The 26,532-nt window shown below is 50.9% G+C and overlaps 3 protein-coding genes and 2 pseudogenes across 5 annotated transcripts; 4 read left to right on the top strand and 1 right to left on the bottom strand.

Moving 5' to 3' along the window:
- The first annotated feature begins 49 nt into the window (after positions 1-49).
- On the top strand, positions 50-6,794 carry EV422DRAFT_546457 (uncharacterized protein). Its single transcript, XM_053071543.1, has 28 exons — positions 50-485; positions 577-715; positions 775-924; positions 991-1,150; positions 1,213-1,415; positions 1,479-1,594; positions 1,655-1,754; positions 1,820-1,900; positions 1,963-2,103; positions 2,164-2,312; positions 2,375-2,519; positions 2,587-2,727; positions 2,799-2,987; positions 3,048-3,411; positions 3,475-3,647; positions 3,717-3,828; positions 3,900-4,013; positions 4,098-4,255; positions 4,331-4,486; positions 4,555-4,789; positions 4,847-4,945; positions 5,005-5,312; positions 5,392-5,478; positions 5,551-5,616; positions 5,696-5,815; positions 5,925-6,103; positions 6,196-6,295; positions 6,431-6,794. Exons 1-28 carry the CDS (start codon positions 439-441, stop codon positions 6,731-6,733), a joined length of 4,335 nt encoding a protein of 1,444 aa, XP_052921171.1. The 5' UTR covers positions 50-438; the 3' UTR covers positions 6,734-6,794.
- EV422DRAFT_546449 (uncharacterized protein) lies at positions 6,795-9,013 on the bottom strand. Its single transcript, XM_053071542.1, has 3 exons — positions 8,594-9,013; positions 8,370-8,523; positions 6,795-8,277 (listed from the first exon to the last, which is right to left on the bottom strand). The coding sequence occupies exons 1-3, from the start codon at positions 8,922-8,924 to the stop codon at positions 7,092-7,094; spliced, it is 1,671 nt and encodes a 556-aa protein (XP_052921170.1). The 5' UTR covers positions 8,925-9,013; the 3' UTR covers positions 6,795-7,091.
- A 158-nt stretch (positions 9,014-9,171) lies between these two features.
- EV422DRAFT_546445 (rac gtpase) lies at positions 9,172-10,894 on the top strand. The gene is made up of 5 exons (XM_053071541.1): positions 9,172-9,520; positions 9,861-9,880; positions 9,949-10,000; positions 10,097-10,277; positions 10,449-10,894. The coding sequence occupies exons 1-5, from the start codon at positions 9,486-9,488 to the stop codon at positions 10,737-10,739; spliced, it is 579 nt and encodes a 192-aa protein (XP_052921169.1). The 5' UTR covers positions 9,172-9,485; the 3' UTR covers positions 10,740-10,894.
- A 12,436-nt stretch (positions 10,895-23,330) lies between these two features.
- EV422DRAFT_t156 lies at positions 23,331-23,399 on the top strand (annotated as a pseudogene). Its single transcript has one exon. The product of its transcript is annotated as a tRNA-OTHER (tRNA).
- A 277-nt stretch (positions 23,400-23,676) lies between these two features.
- On the top strand, positions 23,677-23,745 carry EV422DRAFT_t157 (annotated as a pseudogene). Its single transcript has one exon. The product of its transcript is annotated as a tRNA-OTHER (tRNA).
- The last annotated feature ends 2,787 nt before the right edge of the window (positions 23,746-26,532 follow it).

Raw genomic sequence — 26,532 nt, 5'->3', positions numbered from 1 at the left:
ACCCCATCCCATTTTCCGTGGTGGTTATCTGCCATCCACATCATTGTACCTCTGCCTGAGGCGTCGCCGATGATGGCAACTTGTAAGTAACAGTATGCCAGCGGAACGCGACTCGCTGACAGGATTTTCAATCAGAGTTTCCATGTTGCTGTGCATACAGCGAGAAAGGCAAACATACAGTAAATACAGCACATATCCAGAGCTTCGCTGTGCGTCTCCCAGCAAGCATTCAGGACGTTCCCTTGTATGTACAGTATATAGGGCTCGCAACTGCAGAGTATATATACTTTTCGGGCTCACCTGGGAGACTTGGTCGATATCCATAGCCTAGCGGCTCTGCACAGGCGTAGTCTGCAAGGACTTGGTCGAGTGGTTTTCGGCAATTGGTTGACATAGTTTGGCGATTCACCCTGGACCTAGTTTGTTTTGACGGTCCCCATGGTTGTTGCAAAGAGGCCCGTCGTTGACGACGCCCCAAAGGCTATGTACGTACAGTTGTATTGTAACCCATCGACGAAAGAGTCTCTACCCCTGGTGTCGTTCGCCTCAATTTACGTAACCTACCCCGATCTGCAGTAAGAAAATCGACTTCGGAGTCTTCTCGACTCAGGATGCGAAAAAGTTGTCGGTGCTGGAGCTATATCAACGTGATCTTTACGATGTGACACAACCGAATCGACCTTCGGTTAAGTTTGGTGTCCTGGATGACCGGCTAGTAGGTTTCACTGTTCAGAGTTCACCATGTGGGCCTCCCTGAACGACGCAATCCTGTAGGGGGTGACGAACAAGGAAAAGCAATGCGAAACATGTGGCGAGAAGCAGCAGGAGTGTGTGGGACACTTTGGCGTCGTCCGTCTTGCGGTGCCTGTATTCCATATTGGTTACTTCAAGCTCATGCTCCAGGTGTTGCAAATGACGTGCAAGGTGGGTGTTGAAACGGGGGAGCTGCTGCTGGTTGCGAGTCGCGCTAACCGCCCGCTCCATTTTCAGACTTGTAGTCGAGTTCTCCTCGAAGAACCCCAGCGGCGTTCATTTTTGCGGCGACTACGAAACCCGAATCTGGATGGAGTGCAGCGAAAGGAGATACTCAAGTCTGTTCTCACTCTTGGCAAAAAGTGTGGAATTTGTCCATCATGCAGGGCGATCAATGGTACCGGAGCCTCGTTTGGCGATCGGGAGTCCTGTGGCGGGCGCTGAGATATTTTGGAATAGGCACGGTGAAGAAAGTTGGAGCACTCAAAGTGATCCACGAGAAATTTCGGCGGAAAGCGAAGACTGATGAAGAAAATGAATTTCGGAGAAGTTTCGACAATGCGGTCAAACTGGATTCCTTCATCCAAGGTTATGTCTCCCGAGCACAGGATGATCTTACGCCTCTTGCCGTATTACGCCTGTTTGAGAACATCAACAATGAGGTGCGACAGGACAAACATCGCTCGAGGCATATTACAGTTGCTTATGAAGGCTACTCCCTGCAGGATTGTGAGCTTATGGGACTGGACCCCATAAGAGGGAGGCCGGAACTTTTCCTATGGACCGCACTTCCCGTCCCGCCTGTCTGTATTCGACCGTCAATCGGACAAGAGAACTCGAGGTTCGGTTACCTTGCCATTCGGCAAGCTGACTTTTGGCGATACTAACGGTCTCGAAATAGCACCGAGGATGATTTGACTGTCCTCCTCTCGGAAATCATCGAAATCAATACCAAGATAAAAAGTCTGATCGAGAGTGGTCAGAAAACGGAATCCCTAGTGGTTAGTAGTGCTTATGTCGGAAGCAGTACGCGGGCAGCCTTCACCGAAACCCCTTTTCGGCATAGGAATACTGGGATTACCTGCAGCTTCAGTGTGCTATGTACGTCACAAGCGATCTGCCTGGAATTCCATCTCATCTGCAAGGGGTTAGTTCGCGCACATCCATCGATTTGATTTCTTGAGCCTATAATCCATACCCCTCGAACAGAATTTGCCGAAGATCAAGAAAGGCTTTTGCCAACGCCTCAAAGGCAAACACGGCCGGTTTCGCGGAAATCTGTCCGGGAAAAGAGTGGATTTCTCGGGGAGAACTGTCATATCGCCTGACCCAAACTTGCGGATTGACCAGGTTCGTTGCGGTTCTCGTTGAGTTACATAGAAGGTCTTCCGATTCACATTGAATTCGCAGGTTGCTGTGCCACAGCGGGTAGCGACAGTGCTGACCTACCCAGAACGTGTCACGCCTCATAACATCGACAGATTACGGCGGAACGTGGCGAACGGCATCGACAACTATCCCGGCGCAACATACGTCACCAAAAGCAAGACCGATAAAAGGTGACTGCAAAAGGAATCGTGGAGCGATCATCCCCACCTGACTTCCTTCTGCGCTATCAAAGGTTCTTGAAGAGTCCATCTGTTCGGCAGCGCCTCGCACAAGAGCTTCAAGTCGGCGATCTTGTCGAACGCCATTTACAAGATAACGACATTGTGCTTTTCAACCGACAGCCGTCGTTGCATAAGCTCAGTATTTTATCCCACTACGTACGTACCAACTATCCATGTGATTACACTGCTGCACCCGGTCAATACCAAGTTCCCGCCCATCTAGGTGAAAGTTCGCCCCTGGAGAACATTCCGTTTCAACGAGTGTGTCTGCACGCCATATAACGCCGATTTTGATGGAGACGAGATGAATCTTCACGTACCGCAAACGGAGGAGGCGAGAGCCGAAGCGATCGAATTAATGGGGGTAAGATACCTTCGTGTCTGGCCTGCCCTTTCGTAGCAATCAATGCGCTAATCCATATGGGTCCTCATTAGGTGAAAAATAATCTGGTTACCCCGCGAAACGGGGAGCCCCTCATTGCCGCCACCCAAGACTTCATCACGGCCTCCTATCTCTTGTCCAAAAAGGACATCTTTTACGACCGGGCGCAATTCACTCACATCTGCACGTACATGACCGACTCTCTGACGCCTGTCGATCTCCCACCACCAGCTATCTGGAAGGTATGTTCCCTGATTGAACGTAATCTCCACAACCATTAACCCTCGTTCCGCTGCCGACAGCCGATCAAGTTGTGGACTGGCAAGCAGGTCTTCAACATCCTACTACGCCATAATCAGAAATCGCCGAATCTGGTGAACCTCACAACGAAGTGCCGAACATTCGATAAAGATCAAGTCGATCGCCATGGAGTGAAGTTCAGTGCGAAAAAAACCTTAGCGGGACACAAGATCGACAGTACATTTTGTCCCAACGACGGGTGGCTCTTAATTCACAACAGCGAGCTTTTGTGTGGCGTAATCGACAAGGCTATTATCGGGGATGGGAATAAGAACTCTATGTTCTATACGGTGATGAGGGACTTTGGCGCTGTCAGTGCGGCCGAAAGCATGAACAGGATCGCCAAACTTTCTGCACGTTGGCTAGGTAAGAGCGAGCGAAGTGCTGCAGAATTAGAGTCGATCTGATGAACTCATCCACGGAGTTCAGCCAATCAGGGGTTTTCTATCGGTATCGATGACGTGCAGCCCGATGCACAGTTACGGAAGGAAAAAGAACTCACCGTCGAGAAGGGATATGCCGACTGTGACGACACTATTCAAATGTCTAAAGCTGGAAGACTGCCGAACCAGCCAGGATCTGACCAAGAACAGACTCTAGAGGTGATTGTGGGGAACGATGTCACCACCCGCGGATCCGGCTGCTGACTCACTTCTCGGCGGCGGCTACAGAATAAGCTCTCGGGGATTCTCAGTAAAATTCGTGACGATGTTGGTCAAGCCTGTTTCCGGGAGTTAAACAAATACAACGCCCCCCTTATCATGTCCCTGTGTGGATCGAAAGGTGAGCCGCCGTACTCGAATTTCAGCTAGCCGTGAAAGTTAGTCGACAATGCCCACTGATGCTATTTCTAGGGTCCAAGATCAACGTCTCACAGATGGTGGCTTGTGTCGGACAACAAATCATCTCCGGAAAGCGTATTCCGAACGGTTTCGTGGATCGCTCACTGCCGCATTTTCCGAAAAATGGTTTGTCGCATTAGAGGGCGCAGAAAGCAGCCATGCAGGCAGAAAGCAACCAGTCTGGTGCTAAAGCGATGCTTATCTCCGTAGCCAAGACACCTGCTGCCAAAGGTTTTGTGCGGAATAGTTTCTACACCGGCTTGTCTCCATCCGAATTTTTTTTCCACGCCGTGTCTGGTCGTGAAGGTTTGGTCGATACTGCAGTCAAGACTGCTGAAACGGGTTACATGCAGAGGCGTCTGATGAAGGTGAGGGCGAACAGCTCACATTGTGGGTGGGCTTGGTACGCAGGCTCACAAATTTCCATTTTGGACTTGCTGCAGGCACTTGAGGATCTGGTGTCCCACTACGATATGTCAGTGCGCGATTCTACGGGTGGCTTAGTCCAATTTACGTACGGCGACGACGGGCTGGATCCAGCCAGCATTGAGGGCGGTGATCTTCCCGTTGATTTTCAGAGAAATCTGCGGCATGCCCAAGTAAGTTGCTCCGGTCCTTGGGTGGGACGTTCTCAATCAGCCTTCGGACCGGCCAACCCGTCATGTAGTCCGTTGTAGGACAGGGTGGTACTCGCTTACTACCGTGCCAAATTCTTCAATACGTCCACACTTCCATTTCAAGTCCCCAATTCAAGAAGACGTGTGCTGAACCATTTCGGCTCGCTTTGGCTGAATTCTTAACATCCGTGGTCAATGGACTTGTAGCAGTCCGAGAGGCCCGTGGTTTACCGCCAATGGTCGATCCAAGTGCGATGACATCATACTCCCTCACCCCTGAAGAAGGTAGGCGAGGACCCTTTCGAGGAGGTTTGCGGTATTCTTCTGACCGTTTCGCTCCAGAGGACAGGATGGGATTGAAAATGAAACTGACAAAAGGTCAACTTGATATGTTCTTCGGAATTTGCATTAAGAAGTACCGACGGGCCATGACGGAACCAGGTAACGTCCCGGGTCATACCGCATTATGCGTATCGCTTCACCAACTCATATCTGTGTAGGAACCGCTGTCGGCGCTGTAGGGGCGCAGAGTATTGGAGAACCGGGCACCCAGATGACGTTGAAGACTTTCCACTTTGCTGGAGTTGCTTCTATGAACGTCACACTAGGTGTGCCTCGCATCAAAGAAATCATCAACGCTTCGAAAAATCTCGCCACGCCCATCATCACTGCTAGCCTTGTTACCAAAGCGGGGTCATACGACTGCGGCGGCAACGCGTCGCAAGAACAAGTTCGGCAGGCTCGTCTAGCTTGCGAAGCCGCCGCTCGAGTCGTTAAAGGAAGGATTGAAAAGACCACTTTGGGTGACGTGAGTGATCTGTTGCTCTTCTAGGATGCGACTGAGCCCGTACTGAAATCTGTATCGTGCGTCTCCCTCGTGCGTGCAGATTACGGAATATGTACAGGAGGTTGTTAGCCCCCAAGAGTGCGCACTGCGAATTCAATTGGATTACGACGCTATCAAGAAGTTACAGGTGCGGTTGGCTTCCATACTCATCCCACCAATGCGGCTGTGCTTCTAAAAGTTTCGCCGTCATCAAATGCAGCTCGAGGTGGATAGCGTAACTATTCGCTGGTCGATTGCGGTCTCGAAGTTGAAGGTTGCACAGGAGGTATGCACTTTATCTACTTATGGTTTCCATCATGAGGGAGGGCGCCTCAATGGTTGTACCTGTGGATCTGGCTCTGCAGAATATTCGTATTGAATCCGCGGACTGCATTCGCGTCATCTTGGATTCGAAAGCCACTGCCGCAGGGGCTCATCAAGCGCTGCAGCATCTCAAACGCGCTTTGCCAAAGGTGATAATTAAGGTAAAGCTGAACTTGATGCACCTCAAAGAAATGTGGGCTCTGAGGCTAGGAACTTCTGAACGATTCCCTCTGCTCGTCGTCGCCTTGCTGAAGAATCTTCGTCTTTTAGGGTTTACCGAGCGTAACTCGAGCGGTTATCAATGACGAGGAAGGAAAGAAAATGTTCAACCTGCTTGTTGAGGGCTACGGCCTCCGAGAGGTTATGGGAACTGAAGGAATCCATGGCATTGAAACAAAGTGCAATGCGACTCTGGAAGTGAACAAAACTTTGGGGATCGAGGCAGCTCGGTAAGATGTTCCTTCAGTTGCTGTTTCTTCGAAGGGAATACAAGCTACCAGCATCCTATTTCCTATTGTCTCATGAATGTCCTTCCATGTAGTCTGACCATCATCAACGAGATCATGTATACTATGAAGTCCCATGGGATGACTATTGACAATCGTCACGTAATGTTATTGGCCGACCTCATGACGTTCAAAGTAGGTGCCAAAACCTATGGGAGAGATTCCGCTATCAAACGCGCATCTATCTCGATGCTTTGACAGTTGCCGACAGCGGGGAATATAGTCGTGCAAATCATTCACTCATCACCCTTTGAACCTTTCATGATATAGGGTGAAGTTCTGGGTATCACGCGATTCGGAATCTCCAAGATGCGCGACAGCGTGCTCATGCTGGCCTCGTTCGAGAAAACCACCGATCACCTGTTCGAAGCAGCGTTCTATGGGAAGCACGACACCGTCGACGGTGTTTCGGAATGCATCATTATGGGCGTACCAATGGGAATTGGGACTGGTCTCTTCAAGCTATTACGAAGAGTTGATGATGTGGATGCTTGGAATACCATGAGCAACGGTGCTGCTCATCGTTTGGTTGGAGCACACAAGAGAGAGCCCATGTTTGAAAAGCTGGTGTGAACGGCGCCGTTGAGTAGAGGTTTCGCGTAGTTTGCACCAATGAATTCACATAATTTAAGCATATCATTATTGACTTAACAGTCTTTAGGAGAAGATGTGCGTCTCGAATGATTATGTGTCCGCTATATGAAATGTGGATAGTTGTCTGAGCAAAAGAGATGCCTACATGGTTCTCCGATGATGAATAATGAGAGAGGCTGATTCTGTCAAATCCAAAAAGATTGAACTCGAATGAACAAAGAAAACCGCAATGATCGTGGGTATCCATTTTCCTGGTATGAAGGCATATTGCTTTTATCCTGGTGTCGTGTGTGGTTGCATACTCCTCGCAATTCTGTAATATGATTGGGTTTACCAATCACGCAATCAGCAGGTGATTACAAGGATAGAAAAACGCTTGAAAAGGACATGAAAAAATAGAAGGTCTTGTTGCGCACCTGAGGGGAACCTCGGACAACCTGCTCTTGATAGCCGAGCCATCCTTCCTGTTTCCCAATCCCAGAGAACGCCGAGGGGCGCTGGCGGGCCTCGGGCTCGATGCCACAGGCAACCGACTGCCGCCTCGACTGAATTTCTGCGCTCGCACCAACGAGACCAAGTGTTCATCATCACCGCCTTTCCGTTTGACCATTGGAGGAGAATCTGACGTAAGGAGGTGGGACGCAAGACGGGCGATCAGAGGAGATGGGGTGGCGTCTACGTGTTTGCCAGGGGACGGCCGTGGGAGTCCCGAACGACTCCTTGGCGTGGAAGGCGACTGAGATGCTGGGTCACAGCTGCTTCGGATCATATCTAGAGATGGGGTGGAATGGTCGTCCTTGGAGGTAGCATGGTACGCTGTTTGGGTTTGTTGTAATCGAACATGCTTCATCTCGTTCGTGTACTCCTCGACTGCAGGAGGCACTGTAATGCTAATGTCGATATTGTATTCGACAGCAGGCCGTGGCCGTTCACCTGGTTCCATGCCCTCGCTCATTTGGCTACGCCCCACCTTTTCCGTTCGTGAACTTGCAATCACGCGCTTTGCCGGTGACGAAGTCTTGGTGACATTCGTTGGTCTCGCTGATGGCGACGCGGAATGTAACGCTGCGGTGGTCGGTCGCAAAGAGCGCGGCTTACCGGTAGTCGCAATGGTGCGAGTTGACTTTACTGCTTTCGACGGTGACGCAACAGACGCTGTGAAACGAAAAACGGGATCTTCATAGCACGTCCTTGCAGACATCAGTGCTGGCGAATACCGCATAAAATCTGTGTCTGAATCGAGGTTTGCCGCTGACAATTCTCCCGCTATATGCCTTGAACTGGGCGTGTTCGCGCTTCTCTCTATGTCAACATTCGTCGAAGATGGGACGCTTCCGATAGTGCGAGCTGTAATCCCCAAACCATCCGCTGTTATGTGCAATCCCGAGTGCCTCTCGACTTTTGGCTGCGGTGAGAGTGTCATGGTTTCGTTCATGCCTATGAGCGAAATCTTTCGATGGCTCGCTAATCGATTCGACGCGTTGGGAGTGGGTGGCTCAAGGGCAGCTATATTCGTATGCGTACTATGGAGTGGCAAATTGTTGGTCGAAATCGAAGTAACGCTCCTCGCGATGAACCAGCGAGAATCTATCACGCTGAATGGACCATCCCCTACCTGGAATTGCTTGGCGGCAATAAAGCCCCCGCGTCCACAGTGGGAGTTGAAGGCGATGGATAATGAGAAGACGGAGAGATAGATGATGAGGCGTCGGTAATCATGCGATCCGGACCATCCAAAAGCCAAGACTCATCTTCCACGGTGAGGTCACCTGCATAGTCATGAGTCATGAGCAGGAATGAAGTCGTCTCTCGAAGCGTGATTTTGAGAGCAAGACATACCTTTTCGTCTCTCCCTTGCTAAGATGTCCTCAAAAGTCAGACTCTGCCGTCGTTGCCTGGCCAGAGAAAAGGTGGGCACGAAGGGACGAGAAGCAGGCAGTGCATTGCTCACAACTGCAAAACGCTGATAACGACTGGCGAACTGAGCGTTGTGCACGTCGGACGAGGGAGGCGATGAGAAAAGAGGTCGAGACTGAAACAACAGCGAGTGCCGCGTCGGCGCCCCGAAGCCCTCTGATGAGGATGCGCCCAAGGACAAGCTGCCGAATCCCGCTGTCAGGTCGTGCATAAGCTGGACCGAATGGTCCTCGGAATCGCCGCGGGACGCCATGTCGCGATGCTGAGGAGCAAGGCAGCTGTATCCAATCTCCCTTCTACTTACATGCCCATCCGTAATGGTGGTGGTTGAGAACAGGTCCGTCACACTCAACGCGTGGAAAGGTGTCAATAATACACACAGTACAGGACGCGTGCTGTCGGCGAATGATGCGCCTCCGACAAGCCACCCACGCCACACGCGCACTCATCATTAGGCGAAAGCGGCGGCTCTCATCATCATCACGCATCCATCTGGGCGGTTTAGAACACACTCACGGCGGCGGCAACTCACTCAGCACCCACCCACAATCTTATTATTCCCCCCCGGCGGCTCAGCACACCAACGACACCCTATACTGCGACACGTCCCATATCGCCCCTCCTACGTACCCTCGCTGCACCTGTTTAGACCGCACCGTCGGGCGTTGTTCGGCTCCCAGGGAATTGGCGTCTGTTTACCACACACGCTCAACGTAAATCGCGACCGGCGCAGAACCGTCTGGAACTCCGCTTGGCGCAACCACATCTACGCCGAGAAAATCCTTAGACAGACCTTTACACACAACGATTAGTGATGCAGGCTATCAAGTGTGTCGTCGTTGGCGACGGGTACGTTCTGACGTTGCTGTGAGAGAGCGGTCAAATGCTCCTGATTTGGACAGAAGGGGGCAACGGGATTTTCCCACGGACATGTGGTGAAGCTGGGATGCGGAACGCAGCTTTGCCTTGCATACGCTTTCATTGGCTCGATGAAGGCTCCTTGGCTACTTGCGCTGGTTTCTTTACGCTCCCTGGCACCGGAAGCTATAATTTCCCTTGGCGTGCACATTCGCTAGGTCATTCAATGAGTGCAATCCATGACGCCGCAAATTTTCGCAGAGGGCATAGCTGACAACATACCTTCGTCTCTCACCCTCCAATTCCCCAATTGCTTTCCTAACCTATGCAGTGCGGTCGGAAAAACATGCTGTGAGTCTTTTGAGCATATCTATCAAAACTTCCGATCTATACTAATGCTGTTCCTTCACTGATTGCAGTACTCATTAGCTACACAACAAATGCTTTCCCTGGAGAATATATCCCCACTGTGTATGTACTTCACATTAGGGATTGCCGTGCGAGCATGTTTTGTATTTCCTTGGCGACTAATGGATTCGCTTCACCTTTCTGCCTTCCAACTATAAGCTTTGACAATTACTCGGCAAATGTTATGGTCGATGGGAAACCCATTAACCTCGGACTGTGGGATACTGCTGGACAGGAAGATTACGATAGACTGCGGCCTCTGTCGTACCCGCAAACGGACGTTTTCTTGATTTGCTTTTCGCTTGTGAGCCCTCCGTCATTTGAGAACGTCCGAACAAAGGTATGCCTCAACATCCAACTTACGTTTTGAGCTACGGTTGGGGTACGACTGCAACGTGGAACGAGTACTATATGCCCGTTTTTGCATTATACGGCAAGGGATACAAGATTGCAGTATTTCGGCTGATCATTTTCTTCCCTTCTTTTACAACTGCGCCCCGGACAACAACAGTGGTACCCCGAAATCAGCCATCATGCGCCAAACACCCCCATCATTCTCGTTGGCACTAAACTCGATTTACGTGAAGACCGGGAGACGATTGAGAAATTGCGAGAAAAGCGCATGGCCCCCATCACGTACCCTCAAGGTCTTCAGATGGCCAAGGAGGTCTCGGCCGTCAAATACCTCGAGTGTTCCGCCCTTACCCAGAAGGGTCTCAAAAACGTTTTTGATGAAGCGATCCGTGCGGTCCTATGCCCTGTAGTTCCTTCGAAGAGGGCCAAAAAGTGCAGTATTTTGTAGAATGATTTATAACGGTTTCCTGTGATGTTCAGAATTACAATTCTTACGCAACTTCAGTGGTAATTTCCATTCGGAGGCGATGGTGGCGTGAGAGCATCAGCTTAGAATACTCGATTGAAGACAGAGAGGTCTACATAACATTCTTCAGGCAATGCGAAAAACTAGCCTGAAGAGCTGAAACGTCATTGCGATTGAGGGATCTGAGGTCCAACATAGGCATTACAGGAATTGGCACGTATGGGGAGCCTTTCAGCTTGACATCAATCACTTCGCAGCGCATATAATCCCACTGCGAAATAACCAATGTCACATCAGTCTCCACATGGCCTTCCACACCTCGGCGCTCGTCCCGCGACCCTCTCCCAGCCACATAAACGTTTGTGAGTTCCTCAAAGTCCACTCCGCTATCTCCAGATACTCGGTCTTACGGAAAATAGGAGCATCGACTACCTCGAAATATACCCTAAGGATGTCGTCAGCGATTGGTGGCAGATGCTCTCGAACAGTAACGAGCTCCCCACCGATCTCGCAGCATTCACTAAGAAGTTCCTACCCGGCGAGCTTCCAGGATACAATCGATGCCAGGCTCAAGGCGCTAGCCTACACGAATAGTCTGGCCACCTACATCGCTAACTACAATACGCTCCTTTCTCAAACTGCAACAGTGGACGCGAAAGAGGTGCTCACCCCCAGACAGCAGAGGGAGTACTTCTGCGGTGGCGTCAAGACCAATACAGTTGGCAAGATTGTGGCGAACTACGTATTGTAGCAGATTGCCCACGCTGATAGCGAGTGTAATGTCAAAGGACGCTTGATCGACAATGGGCCCTTCCGAGAGGGTTGAAGATACGATGTATTGAGGAGTGAAGAAAGAGGGAAGAAGTCTTTCGCAGCGCCGCACGACGGACAGCTTTATACAGTACCCGTGGCAAAGGTCTCGTATCATACTCGACCCGGTACTTCCCGCGGTGCGTGAAGCCGGGCACTTCTTTGCAAGAAGTGCCGGACAGTCCAACGCAAAGGACAGTCCAACGCACTTTCTTTGGGAACTGCCAAAATGACACCCACCGCAAGGCTGGCGGCTTCGCCGCCTCCAGAACAGCCTCTACCCGCTGACCATTTACTTCTTTGCAACGCAATTGCGAGCAGCCCTGTACAGTACATTTTGCCGACCACCACCCGGTAACAACCACATTCGTTCACCCTTCTCAGCTTCATTACCACAGCACTGACACGAGTTTTTTGACACACAGCTATCACAGCAATCACTGCACTGCAACACCTGAAGAGCCTCGCAGTGCATCATGGCTTCATTCTGGCCCCCTGCCCACCTCCTGCCTCCTTCACCCACTAAGGAGCCATATGAGAGCGTTGAACGACGCCTTGTGGCTTGTCTGAACCATTATGCCAGCCTCGACGAGATAGACAGACCGACGCTGAAAGATGTTTCCCAAACCTGTGAGCTCCCTTATTACCGTTTGCGAGGCCGAAACCACGGACGCTGTAGTAGTGCGCTTCGAACTGCGCATGAAATCGATAATATTTCGACGCCGATTATACGCCTAGAATCTTCGACGAGCGAATGAAATCACCTTTATACGACAACATCAAAATACCGTCAAAACTTCCGACAACAAATCGACACACTCACGTTCCCAACACTCCGACAATTACCAAATACAACCACCTGTACCGAAACCTTGCTTCACAACGACGTTTTGTCCTCGGATTCGACTGACATGCGAAAAATGTAGGCGTAGGAGAGGATCTCACACATGAAAGCACCCCCGACCCGACCCTCAACCAACCAGAAGCTCCCACGACGCCCGAAACGCTACAGAAATCAACTGCGAAACAAGGAAACCAATTTCCGGTGGCCGTATACGCCGAACGTTGCAGAAAACCCCGAGAAAAGATTAGCGATAAGACTGTATCAGCGCCAAAAGTGCAAATGGAAAAAGGAAAAACTATGTAGACCGCCGCAGGAAAAGAGAAAAAGATCCCGACGTAGCTAAATCCTCTAGAGACGATTAGTAGAGAATTTGGACTTCGACAAAATCCCGTAGCCTAGAAAAATCCATATAAAAACCCGCCTGTTTTCCCCAGACCTTTGTACGATACGCAAAACCCTGACCAACAACAGAGCTTTCTACTTCTCTACTCCAGACGACTTCTTTCAGTTTCAGATAGACTTTCAAGGTGCGCTCACAGACCCGGAGAGCATAGACAAGACGACCCTGAGTGTCTGTTGGAGGTATCATCCCCCCGAGTCCCCGCTTAGGGTTCCCGTAGTTTACTTCCTCACGTGACTCCCCTCCCGCTTACGCCACGCTTCCGCGTACGGGACTTCACTCTTTTCTTCCCCTTCGAACCTCGCGTCCTCCTTACGCTTTAGACTTTTCTATACAAGACAATACATACTTCACGGTACAGCATTGCACACTACATAGAGTTCGCTCAGTCATCTGCTCACTCTGCCGACTACTGCTAAGGGGTTATGAGCCCTGGCTTCGCCCGCAACTAGCGGACGTTCCAGGATAAAGCACTCACGGTCTCCAGTCACCACTCTCTCAGAAAGCACCATGCCACCTAAGGATTCAACAACCCAACCTCAGAAGGGCTACGCAGCTGCAGTGACAGCCGGCAAGCCCTCCCCTCACCACACGCGGTCCCAAGGAGGAGCTCTCCTGGGCCCACTACCTGCGGCTACTAGAGGAGGAGGAAAGAAAGTTCAACAACCCCCTGTTAAGAGTTCTGAATCTATTAATCAGCGCTCTGGCATTGACTCACGTACTCCGCTTAATCAAGGCGTAGCCCGTCATGCCGACTTACGCAGTGAACCAACACCTACCCCGCCTTACAAAATGCCTGGTGAATTTGTGGATGAGAAGAAGAGGAAAGAGGAACTTTCTGCTACTATTGCAGAATGGAAAGACGCAACCACGCCATATGTGGATGCGCCTGAATCACTTGGACATACCGGAACCGAAAACAACCCCTTCCTGATGGACTCCATTCAGGAAGAATCTATGCCTGTCAAGCAGGAAGAGAAGATGCTCCAATTGGAGGATCAAATAGCCAATCTGACTGGATTTGTTACCTCGCTCTTGAATTCGGGCCGAGCGCCACAACAAGGCGGACCTACCGTCCCCTCCGTGAACCCGCTCGCTCAGTCGCCAGTGAACAGCACTCGTTCTCATTATTCGACTAGCCCTATCCGGGCAAATGTGCCATATATGACCTCTGCGTCGCCGGCACCCCATGCGCCTCCTCAGCGCGCTATGGCCTACTCCGTCCCATACGCTTATAAAGCCCCGGAACGGCATCCTTACTTTCAAACTCGTTCTCAAAGCCCTCCTTTCGCTGAAATTCCACACGAAAGTGCATCTGTGAGATCTGTTACTCCCATAACACCCCCTACGGCCGGCAAATCAGCTTCCAAAGTCTTCATCAACACCACCCTTAGTAAACTCGGCACCTACAACGGCGACCCCAATGTTACCAAGCTTCAAGGGTTCCTTGATCACATCTTGATCACACATGAAGTACAAGATGATTTCGCCTTCGAATGCGTAGACTTTGTCGTCAATGCGCTCACTGGACCAGCTCTCCAGTGGTGGAAAAGCCTTCCTGAAAACGAGCGCTTCTCCATAATTTCCTGGCACGATATTCAAGACGTCTATGGACTGCCCCCGCCACTCGGATTACGCTCCGCGATGTTGAGGCGCTTCATTCCCCGGACTCATCTGCCGCAAGTTCCTCACAGACTGCGCGCTCTGAAGCCCAAGTCAATTAACCATCAAGGTTTAACCGAATTCGTCGCCCAGTTCAACCGTTTGGCTGGACAACTCCCCGGGCTCCCGGAATACGTGCTCTGTGCTGACGTCCTTCAAGCCAGTCCCAAGAATCTTAGTACCCTGATCACTGCTCAGGCTCAGTACAACGATAGACTTAGTCCTTCCCAAGAAGCCGCGATTCGCATAGCCGCGCAGCTCAACGAGAAGACCCCGAGTACGCCTCAGTCGGGCGCATCCGCTGCCCACGTTACTTCCACTCTACCTCAGAAGAAGAAGAACAAATCCAAGACTGGCGGCTCCAGAGGCTCCTCCTCTACCCAATCCTCGTCTTCTGACGCAACCAAGAAGCCTCCCCAGTGCAAATGCTGCCAGAGGGATGGCCATAAGTCGGAAAACTGCTTCACTTACAAAGCTGTCAAGGATATCATGGACAAGAACATGAAAACCAAGCAGGACGCACACGCTGCGGCCTCCATGGCTTATGCTATGCATGTTCAAGTCCAACCAGCCAACCACGACGTCCGCCTCTTCAAGGCGAACGTGGATTCCGGTTGTACGGATCATATGACCCCCTATATTGAGGATCTAGATCCATCTTCTCTCCAAGACCATCAACGCCTTACTGGACTCGCGGATCGACTACCATTACCTCTCAAAAGAAGGGTACCGTACTTACCCAACCTACGTCCGGCAGCGAAGTCCTCGCTCTTTGCATCGTTCTATTGGTTCCCAGTCTTGCCCAGCCGCTTATATCTGTTGCTAAATGCACTGATAACGGCGTTACCGTCTCCTTTCACCCCACCGACGTCGTCACGTTCAACACCGACCGACACTTACTCGCGCTGGGAATGCGCAAAGGTGACGCGTACTATTTAGAAGGAGGGGTTACTACCCACAAGCCCAACGCCCAGGCACTGGTCGCTTCCATAACCCCCCAACTTCTGCATCAACGTCTTGAACACCCTGGAAACCATATTCTCCCGGTTATGCCTAAGATAGTAGAGGATTGGCCTTCAGTGGGGGCTACGCCGGAATTCGGCGCACGCTGCGATCCATGCGCTCCCGGCAAAGCTACCCGCCTTACCTTCCCTGAATCGACATCCCCACCACACAAACCCGGCGAGCTGATTCACAGCGATTTACAAGGTCCATTTCGGATCCAAGGCATCAACGGAGAGCGCTACAGTCTCGCGTTCCTAGACGACGGCTCCGACTTCGCCCGTACCTACTCCATCAAGGACAAGGAGGCATCCACTATTACCGCAAGATTTATGATCTTTCATAAGTGGCTCAAGAATCAAACTGGCGCGTCCCTCAAGATCCTACGTACGGATAGGGGAGGAGAATACACTGGCACGCTCACGTCGTACCTACACGACAATGGGATTACCCATGAGTCTACTGTCGCGTATTCTAGTCAACAAAACGGAAAAGCAGAGCGCCTCAATCGGACGTTGCTGGACCGCGTACGCGCCATCTTCGCGGACACTCACCTTCCCCGCAAGCTCTGGCCGTACATCCTGGAGGCTGTCTCTTACCTGCCCAACCTCTACCCGCATTCAGTTGCATCCTCGGACGCCAGATCGCGCTCCGAATTCCTTACCAGTCGCCGCCCGAGCATCGCGCATCTGCGCAAGCTCGGATGTCTCACGTACACTGTCGTTCCACCCAAGGGCCGGGACAAGATGGCAAATCGTGCTACCCAGATTTACCTAGTGGGCTATGCTCACCAACAAGGCACCAAAGGTTACTAGGTCTGGGATCCAGTTTGCGACAGTGTCGCCGTCTCACGTGACGTTCGTTTCGACGAATCTACTGGACTCCCCGAGCACCTTCGTCAAGATCCTGCTCTCCTAGATCTTCTAGAAGATGCTCCCACCTCGCAAGAGGAGTTCCCTATCGAACACATCCTTTCTGAACGTCGACGCCGCGGCAAGCACGTCCAAAAGGAATACCTTGTCAAGTGGGTTGGTTTTACTACCCCTACCTGGCAACCACGCTCTGATCTCATTGAGACTGAAGCGTTGGATATCTGGGAGTCTTGTCCAGACGCTTTCAACGCCCGAACCATTGAAGCCCTCTCGAACGCCTTCAACGCGCGTACCAAAGACACGCCTCAATCCGTCACTATGACCTGGCGACAAGCGATGGCCTCCCCTCAATCAGCTGACTTCAAGCTTGCAGCTGATAAAGACTTCCAAGCTCTAGTTGATAAGGGGACTTGGGAGCTTGTACCACGTCCGCGAAATCAGCGCGTACTCGGTAGTACTTGGGTACTTCGTCAAATCTTCACTCCGGACGGTAATTTCAAGAAATTCAAGGGCGGCCGAGTCATACAAGGCTTTCAACAAATGAAAGGTATTGGTTATAACGACACCTACGCTCCAACCCTACCCATGTCAGTTTTTTACCTTTTCCTCTCCAGTGCCATCTCTCTTGGTATGGAAATCCATCAACTTGACGTCCCCAATGCTTTCTTACGCAGGAATATCAACAGACCCGTATATGTTGAACAATTTCAAGGCTACGAAGATCCGCAGAAACCGCACGCAGACCGGGTATACCTCCTACGCAAGGCTCTATACGGTCTGAAGCAGTCTCCACTTCCCTGGCACCGTACCCTTCGCGAAACCCTAGAGTTCTCTTGGCTTTACTCCGTTAAAGAACTGCCCTTGCGTCTTCTATCGCTACGCGACAACGACGCGCACTCTGGACGCTCTCCAGATGCTCCTTATCTTTGTGGACGATTTCATCGCCTGCTGCTTTCCCGTACACGTCAAGCAAGTGAAAGGTGAGCTATGTTCTCATTTCAACTGTACGGATCTCGGTCCCATGAAGAACTGCCTGGGTCTCGTCTTCTATTACCAGCTCTCGCCGTCAGGGAACCAACTCAAAATCAGCAATGTTACCTATATCGACGGTTTACTCGAACGATTTGGACAACAAAACGCTACCCCGGTCTCTACGCCGTGCGCCGCCTCTGCGCGTACCCGACCAGCGTCCGCAAGCCCCCCTTTTCCTAACAAGCTTCTCTACCAGGAAGCAGTGGGAGCCCTCACGTGGGCATCCATTACCTGGCGCTGGGATATTTCAACTGCCCTTGGCTTCCTCGCACGTCAGGTCTGAGCTCCTACCCAAGCCGACTGGAATGATGTACTTCGCACCATGCGCTACCTGAAAGGTACCCGCACCTTCGAGCTTACCTACAAGTCCGGTCATTCAGATCAAGCTGGACTTCGCGTCTATACAGATGCATCCTATGCAGATGATGTCAACGACCGCAAATCTACCGCGGGCATCGCCAGCTTCTTCAACGGCCAGCTTATCTACTGGAAAAGCACCAAGCAGAAGTGCGTAGCTCTCAGCTCCACGGAAGCTGAGTATATCGCCGCAGCCCTCGGTTACAACAAGGTCCTCTGGCTCCCCTCGATCATCGCGGAGGTCTTCGGCGACGAATACGGCAACATCAAGGACCTCACGCCACTCCACATCGACAATCAGAGCGCCCGCGAGATTGCCAACTCCACGGCTATTACTCAACGCTCCAAACACATCGACGTACGCTACCACAAGCTACGCAACAGCGTGGCAAAGAAAGACGTTGTACTCCTCGACACCGCGAGGAGGGCACCGAATAAATAAGAGGTGAACTACGAGGGATATGTGAAAAAAGGGAGAGCTTAAAGGCGTCCCTAAGCCGACGTTGTGTGTGATTTGTGTGTGTAAGGTCGTTTCTTGCGTCGCCGCGCGTGATGTGATGTAGTTTACGTCGCTATGGTCACCGGTGTGATTGATAATGAGCGGTTCTTGCAGCGTCGCGCATGTGATGTGATATGAGATGCTCTATGCTGTTCGTCTCCGTATCCACAAAGATTGTGGGTGAGCTTTTCGCCATTGTTTGTAGGCAGGCGTGTAGCGAAGTGCGGATTCGGGTTCCCAAGTAGGGTCAGGATAACCGAGCCATTTGACTAGAAGATTTCGTACGGCGCATCGCTTCTCGATGATATTTTCTACAACCCATTCAGGTTGTCCGCGTTCTTCGATTGGTGGAGGAGGTTGTGGAACTGCACGTTGCGGATATTGCTCTTCGCGATGTGGTCGTAAAATATCGACGTGAAAGACAGGCCAGATGCCGCTGATCTTTGATGGTGATAAATCGAGTTTGTAGGTATCAGGATGTGCTCCCAGTGCGATGATTTTGAATGGTCCGATCCACTTAGCTGAGTATCGAAGTCCTCTTCGTGCGTCTACTTCTAGGTTGATTCCTTGTCGGTTCAGATCGACGAGGTCGCCAATTTTGTATGCGATAGGCGTTCGACCTTTGTCGTGTTGACGTGCGAATTGATCTTGCGATCTCTGAAGGTTTTCGCGTACGATACGGGCGATGTCTTCCTGCCCTTTCTTGAAGAGTTTGATTTCGTTTCGATGTACAGCTCGAAGTTTGAGTTCTTGTCCTTCGAGTGTTGGATTCCAACCCGGGAGGATTGGAGAGCGTCCAAGATCTACTTCGAATGGCGATAAACCTTCATATTCCTCCCTCGGAGCAGTGTTGTATGCGAATTCGATTAAAGGCAATAGTTTCTTCCAATTGCTTTTGTCGTAGTTGAGGTATTGCTTCCAAATCCTTTTTAGGGTTTGGATGGCTCGCTCAACTTTGCCGTCAGTTTGCTGATGATGAGCCATAGCAAATTCGTGTTTTACACTGAGGAGCATATCGAATGCGAGGAAGAAGTTGGAGAGTGCGCGTGGTTTGCAATCCGTAACGAAGACTTTTGGCGTACCGACATGTTTCCAAACATGATCTAGGAAGACTTGGGCTAGTTTGCGTCCAGTGATTGTCTTCTTGATCGGTGTCAGAATCACGCATCCGGAAAGATAATCAATACAGACAAGACAAGAGTTTGTTTCATCTCCTTCGAAAATGTCGAATCCGATCGTGTGCCATCTTCCAAAGGGGATAGGAAGAGGTCGAAGAAATCCATATCGACAATGACCAGGTTTGAATTGTCGACAGGATTTGCAAGTTCCAACGTATTTGATGACGTCGGAGCGTACGGTAGGCCAGTAATAGTCCGTAAGAATTCTCGCGCGAGTCTTCTTAACACCGAGATGTCCTCCGGTGGCAAGTTTGTCATGGAATTTCCGTAAAATCTTTGGGAGAATGTCTTCAGGAACGTATAGACGTCCTTCGTGTCATACCAATCCCTTTTCGAACGTATAACGAAGTTCTTTCGAGGTTTTCTCGTGTTGAGGTTTTCGGGAAATTTCATCGAGATAATCCGAATATGGGTCTTCGCGTAACGCTTTTTTCCATTCTTCTTCTGAGCAGGTAGGTGAGTTTTGTGGATCGTCTGTCGTAGCATTGGAGGAAGGTTCATTGACAAGCATGTTGCTGATCTGCGTATGCATGTCGAGGCGTCGTTGACAATCTACACACCGAGGCGCATAGATTGGATTGCGGGAGAGCATGTCGGCGATATGATTCCATCGTCCAGGTAAATACTGGATGTCGAAATCATACTCTTGTAGCTTCTCCACCCAATTGGCTTGTCTTCTGCTCAAATGGGGTTGCGTTTGGATGAATTCGAGTCCCTTGTGATCGCTATAACATCGAAAATAACGACCGATGAGATATGGTCGATTGGCGACCAACATCTTGACAAGAGGTAAAAGCTCCTGTCCGTGCGTAGGATATCGAGTTTTTGCGTCCTTCATCTTTCTAGAAAAGAAGACCACAGGCCGGAGCCGAGGTAACTTCTTCCATTGTTCGACGAGAGTAGGCAGATTTGTAGGGATCGTTTCATCGCCAGAAGGTTGTCCAATCCAGCCAGCAATAGCGTAGCCTGATGAGTCGGTATAGACGTAAATTGGCTTGGTTTTGTCGATGGTTGCTAGCGTAGGCGCATTGATCAACGCTTCTTTCAACTTGTGAAATGCCTCTTGTTGCTCAGGACCCCATCGAAATTTGACTTTCAAAGATTGAATACTTGATAGGGGCAGAGCGATGTCCGAATAACCTTGTACAAAGTCGAGGAAGTAGTTCGTAAACCCGAGAAAGCTTTGAACTCCTTTTGTTGACTTTGGAGTAGCCCAATCCTTGATAGCTTGGATTTTCGAGGGCACGATGCGAACACCATGTCTTCCGACAATATGTCCACACCTTTCGAGTTCTTCTTTAGCCCATACGCACTTTGAAGGCTTGATGAAAAGGGCATGTTCTTCAAGTTTCTTCAGGATATGATCGACGTGTTCCCAATGTTCGGCTAAGGTCTTCGAGAAAATGAAAATGTCGTCCAGGTAGGTAGCGAGGAATTCGTCGTAGTCTTTATGGAAGATCTTATTCATAAGACGTTGAAATGCAGCAGGTGCGTTGGTAAGCCCGAGCGGCATGACCAAATACTCGAAATGTCTGAAGCAAGTTCGTATTGCCGTTTTTTCTCGATCTTGTTTTCGTATAAGAAGACGATGGTATGCTTCTCGAATATCGATAAGCGTAAACCATTTACAACCTTGAATCCGATCCCTCATCTCACGAATATTGGGTAAAGGAGTGCGATCTTTCTTGGTGACGGCGTTGGGCCCTCGGTAGTCCCAACAGATGCGTAATCCGCCATCTTTCTTTTTCGCAAAGACGACACTAGCTCCCCAGGGACTTGAGGAGTGTTGTATCCATCCTTTTTCGAGCATTGAGGTGATTTGTTTATTTGTTTCTTGAGTTCATTGAGTTCTTCTTTGTTCATGTGCCGAAGAGGTTGCCAAACGGGTTCAGGACCTTCAGTGAGTTCGATCTTGAAATTATCTTCTCCGCGATCAGGGGGTAGACCTTCCGGTTCCTTGAAGAGCGTATTGACGTATTTATTTAGGATTTCCTTGAGATGTCCAGGATTTCCTTTAAGCTCTTGAGGAGCGTCCGGTATTTCATTAAGAGCGAGGCAACAGACCGTGTCTTTTTCAAACTTGTTCCGTCGCGAAGCCTTATTGAATCGCTTGGAAGTCATTTCTATGACTTGAGGATTGCGAAGGGCATTGGCTTGAGCGAATCGAGATATATAATGATGTGCGGCTTGCAGAGGACGAGTATCCACAGGTTTAATGATCCGAACGGGTCGAACGGGTCTTTTGTCGTAGACCGGATCTCGTTGTTCATCGAAGTAAGGGTTGTTGTGTTTCGGGGTGTATTCGACGTCTTCCCAGTTTCTTGAAGTTCTTTCGCACTTGATGGTGACAGAATGCGGTGCGTTTGGTATAGGGCCGTAATTGGTCCAGCAAAGGATAGGTAAGGTACTCATCGAAAATTGTTCAGCGTAATCAAAGAAACGCCAGAAAGGCATTCCAATAATAGCGTCATAAGCCAGATTACTGACTAGCCAGGGAAGTTGTCCAACTAAGAAAAGCGACTGAGATTTGAGATCCCATAGATCTAACTTTCCGAAACGACCGTGTTGAGAATCATACATGATTCCTTGTCGGCCAGCCATATCTGCTTCGGTTCGATACGTTTCTTGGGAAATTTGTGCTTTTCGATGAATGTCTTGTCAAGGAATAACCCAGTTGCGCCGCTATCGAAAAGAACACGAGCAAATGTGTTTCCGATGCGACAATGAGAGACCCAGAGTCCAGCAAACAGTGGTTCAAAGGCATGTTTATCGGTAGGATCGTATGTTGTAGGCAGAGCAGAGTTACCGAGGGGCTCTATCGACCTTGGAAAAAACTCGAAGATTGATTTGTAGTAGTATTCGTAGTATTCGCAGAGTTGACGGCGTCATCGAGAATTTCCGTAATGCGTGACCCAGCATCAACCTAATTGGCTGAACCTTGTTGTTGATTAGGTCGCCAGCTGCGCTGCGGAGTTTGAGCGCCACGACCGCGCTGTTGAAAACCACCGCGTCAGTTCTGGGTTTGCGAGCTTTGCTGTCGATTTTCAGGATTTGACCAGCGTTCAACTCTCCAATGTCCCATTTTGTTACGAAGGGGACAAGCAGTCGTTGGACGTTGATGAGGAACGTGAGTAGCTTGCCATTGTCCACGTTGACCAAAGGGCTGTTGACGTTGAGAGGGAACTTGACCTGTAGTGAGACGACTCACTCCAGGGGCATAGTATGACGTACCGAGGGCATTGAGCCCAAAGGTCATATCATCTAAGTCTTGCTCGAATTCCGTAATTCAAGGATTGGTGTAAGGGGCAAATCGTCCGCCACGACCACCGCCACGACTACCTTGGCCGCGACTGGCTCCACGGCCGCCACGAGCACTTGTTGCCGAGGCAATCGGACGAGGTGTATTGGCTTGGTGGCCGTCAGTGAACCCGTGAGCCACATGAGCACGACGAGCTGCAGTGATAGCTTGATCGGGAGTGATAGGGGTGTTGATATCGGTAGTGCTTGAGACTTCGAAGTTCGTAACGCCTTCAGCGAGTGATGACCGATTACCGTATTCTTGAGAGGACCGGCCTTGAAGTATCGAATTTGATCGATAAGAGGAATGGTACCTTGAGTGTTATCGAGATGATGAGCAGCTTCTAGCTCATTATTGCTGTCTTGAAACTCCTTGATGTATTTCTCAAGAGAGTCACCGAGCTTGAGACCGGAGAGCTTGAGCTCAATAGTATTACGCAAGTTGCGAGGATAAAAGTGAGCGACAAGAGCCGTTTCAAAAGCTGTCCAACTTGCGGGAGCACCGGCGGCGTAAGTCGTATTGTACCACTCGAGAGCAGTACCCTTGAGGTAGGTAGTGAGCGTAGGGGCATACCCTGCCATAGTAAAGGGTATGGCATTTGTAACGGGAACACACACATTTTGGCTTACTGGTTAAGACACCTGGCTTTCACCCAGGTGGCGTGGGTTCGATTCCTACCTTCCCCAAACATTTTTCTCTTCTTTCTGTGACTGTACCACCTCTCCGGGGCGTTCCGAGCGATCGGGACGATTCCCTTGACATGGTAGCACCACAAGTCCTTCTCGGGACCATACATATACTGCAATACCAACGACCCGGTCCTAGGTACCCCACAGCGGACCAGAGACCCGAGCTGGTACTCCAACTGAAATAAGACCGATCACTGGTCCATAATACCAATACACTGGTACATATATCCGAGAGGCTGGTACAGTCGGGGGGAGGTGTAACGGGAACACACACATTTTGGCTTAGTGGTTAAGACACCTGGCTCTCACTCAGGTGGCGTGGGTTCGATTCCTACCTTCCCCAAACATTTTTCTCTTCTTTCTGTGACTGTACCACCTCTCCGGGGCGTTCCGAGCGATCGGGACAATTCCCTTGACAGCGTTGGCAGCTGCAGTACCGTCTGATCCAGCTTGTACAGCCGGGACAGTGAGAGACTTGAGAAAGTTGTGGTGAGACGTAACGAATTCTTCGATCTTTTTGGCAGCTTTGGCGCCATCGTATTTGACGAGCTTGTTCTTCGAGATGTCCATAAGAAGTTTGAAACGTTTGGCTCGTTGGGTGTCTTGCGTAACAGCATGCTGCTGAGTAGCAAAAGCAGCTGCGACAGCCGCAACGATAGCTCGAGTCTGTGCGTCCATTCTTGCTTGTGCACAAGTGTAGGGGCGACGTCCGGTAGAGGGGCGATGTTGACGAGGAATGTCTTGGTGATGTTAGCTGTAGGTGGTGCTACCATGTAACATCAGAGGAAATGTAGACGATATTGGGCCCTTCTGAGAGGGCTGAGAGCAGTGTATTGTAGTGAAGACAAAAGTAAGAAGCTCTTCGCAGCGGCCGCTCAACTGACAGCTTTATATATGCGCTGCCAGTGAGGCTTGCGTGGCTTCAGTGAGGCTTGGCGCCTTATGTAATGTATCATGAGAGCTTGGGTGGCCAGCCCGGGTCTCGGATCAAGTAGAAGTAAAGAGAGATAATATGAAATACACATGAAGATGAGATATTACCGACAGGCGGGGCTGCTGGCCTCACCGTCTGACGGGCCGTTTGCTTCTTCTTGCCGTCGCCGCTCTTCTTGCCACTCCCGCTGTTCTTGCCTCCGTTCGCCATCGTTTTGCATATCGTGTGGGAGTCTGGGATACGGTAGTTGAGTATGGGAACGTTGGTCTTACCTCTCTGGGGCGACTGACAGCTGTCTCTTGTTTTATACTCGCGGCGTTTCCCTCTTCTTTCATTTTACTCTTTCATTTCTTTCATTTTTAGTCATAGCTATTCACCCGACGTCCGCTTTTCGCGTATGGCCGCACCATTGTACTCATTCTTTAGATTTATCTTTCACTTAGATAGCCTCGTGAGTTTGAGTGGGGGTATTGGAGGTATCATCCTCCCGAGTCCCCGGTTAGGGTTCCCGTAGTTTTTTTCCTCACGTGACTCCCCTCCCGCTTACGTCACGCTTCCGCGTACGGGACATCACTCTTTTCTTCCCTTTCGGACCTCGCATCCTCTTCACACTTTAGACTTTTCTACACAAGACAATACATACTATACAGTACAACATCTCACACAACATAGAGTTCGCTCAGTCATCTGCTTCCTCTGCCAACTACTGCTAAGTATCGCCGCCTTGCAAAACCAAAACGCCAACTTGCAGGCCAACCTGGCGCAAGCCCAAGCCGACGCCCAAGCTGCCCAGACCATCGCCGCCCAGGTTCAAGCCGATGCATACACCCGACCCCAAGTCACCAACCCTGCTCCTGGGGCTGTAGAGCCAAAGATCAGCCAGCCCGAGAAGTTTGATGGTTCCCGCAGCACATACCGTGGGTGGTTGAACAACATCCGGTTGATGTTTGCCCTCCAGCCCGACCGTTCTCCTAGCAACATCATCAAGATCCAAACGATTGGCACCTACCTCACCGGCACTGCGCAAGCCTGGATGGCGCCCCTAGTTGAACGCCGAGATCACAGCCTTCAGAACTTCGATGATTTTATCAGTCAGATGCAGTCTGTCTTTGAGGACAGCGACAGGGTCCGCACCTCGGGAAACAAGCTCCAGAACCTTTGCCAAACCCGTGCAGCCACCAAGTATGTCACTGAGTTCCGCCAGCTACAATGCGACGTCTACTGGAACGACCAGGCCCTGGTTGCTACCTTCCGCCGTGGCCTCAAAGAAGACGTTAAAGACCTGATGCTCACGATGCCCCCTGCTACAACCATTGATACAGTGATGGAGCAGGCAATCCAGTGCGATAACCGACTGTTTGAGCGCCGCCTGGAACGAAACAGAACCCGTCAGACCTTCCCAGTTCCCCATACCTCGTTTACGACTACCACCACCGTCCACCACAGCGAGCCCATGCAGATTGACGCCGCTCGTCCCCGCGGCCCTCTGAGCCCCTAGGAACGCCAACGCCGCATTTCCAAAAACCTATGCCTCTACTGCGGTGGCGCGGGGCACATTGCAAAGGCCTGCCCAGCCAAAAACAAGACCACCACCCGTGCCGCCAACGTCAACATCAAAGAAACCTCCACGGAACAGGGTTTTCCCAAGGTCCAGCCGCAGTAAAGCCCCAGCGACTGGACAACACACACTCCTCTGCGCCTCCTAACCTCGCAGCTCCTGCAACGGAAGAGGCCACACCCCCGGTTCCCGACTCCGTTATAGCCAACACAACCCTCCTAGCCGCCGCCCATGTCGAAAACTCCGAAATGCACCCACGCACCCCGCTTGCGCTGGGTCCCGTCAAACCCTTCAACTACCCCGTTACCATCATGGTATCCTCCAGCCGCGCCCCGATACCTACCTCAGCCATGATCGACAACGGGCCCCTGTCCTGCTTCATCGACAGAGACTTTGCCTGCAAACACCGCATCCCCCTAGTCCTGCATCAGCGTCCCCTGACGATCGAACTCGTTGAGGGTCAACCCAGCTCTACTGGGCCAATCACCCATCACACCCAACCAGTAGGCATGTGGGTCGACGACCACTTCGAAGAACTCGTCTTCCATGTCACCAACATCACCCCATGCTCCAATCCTCCTTGGTCTCCCCTGGCTCCGCCTCCACGACATAACCTTGACTTCAAGAACCTTTCGGTCGG

Source organism: Fimicolochytrium jonesii (genome assembly GCF_025526975.1).
Source record: "Fimicolochytrium jonesii strain JEL569 chromosome Unknown EV422scaffold_39, whole genome shotgun sequence".
NCBI classification, from domain to species: Eukaryota; Fungi; Chytridiomycota; class Chytridiomycetes; order Spizellomycetales; family Powellomycetaceae; genus Fimicolochytrium; species Fimicolochytrium jonesii.
Note: the sequence above shows the minus strand (reverse complement) of the source record. Positions and strands in the feature narration are given on the sequence as shown.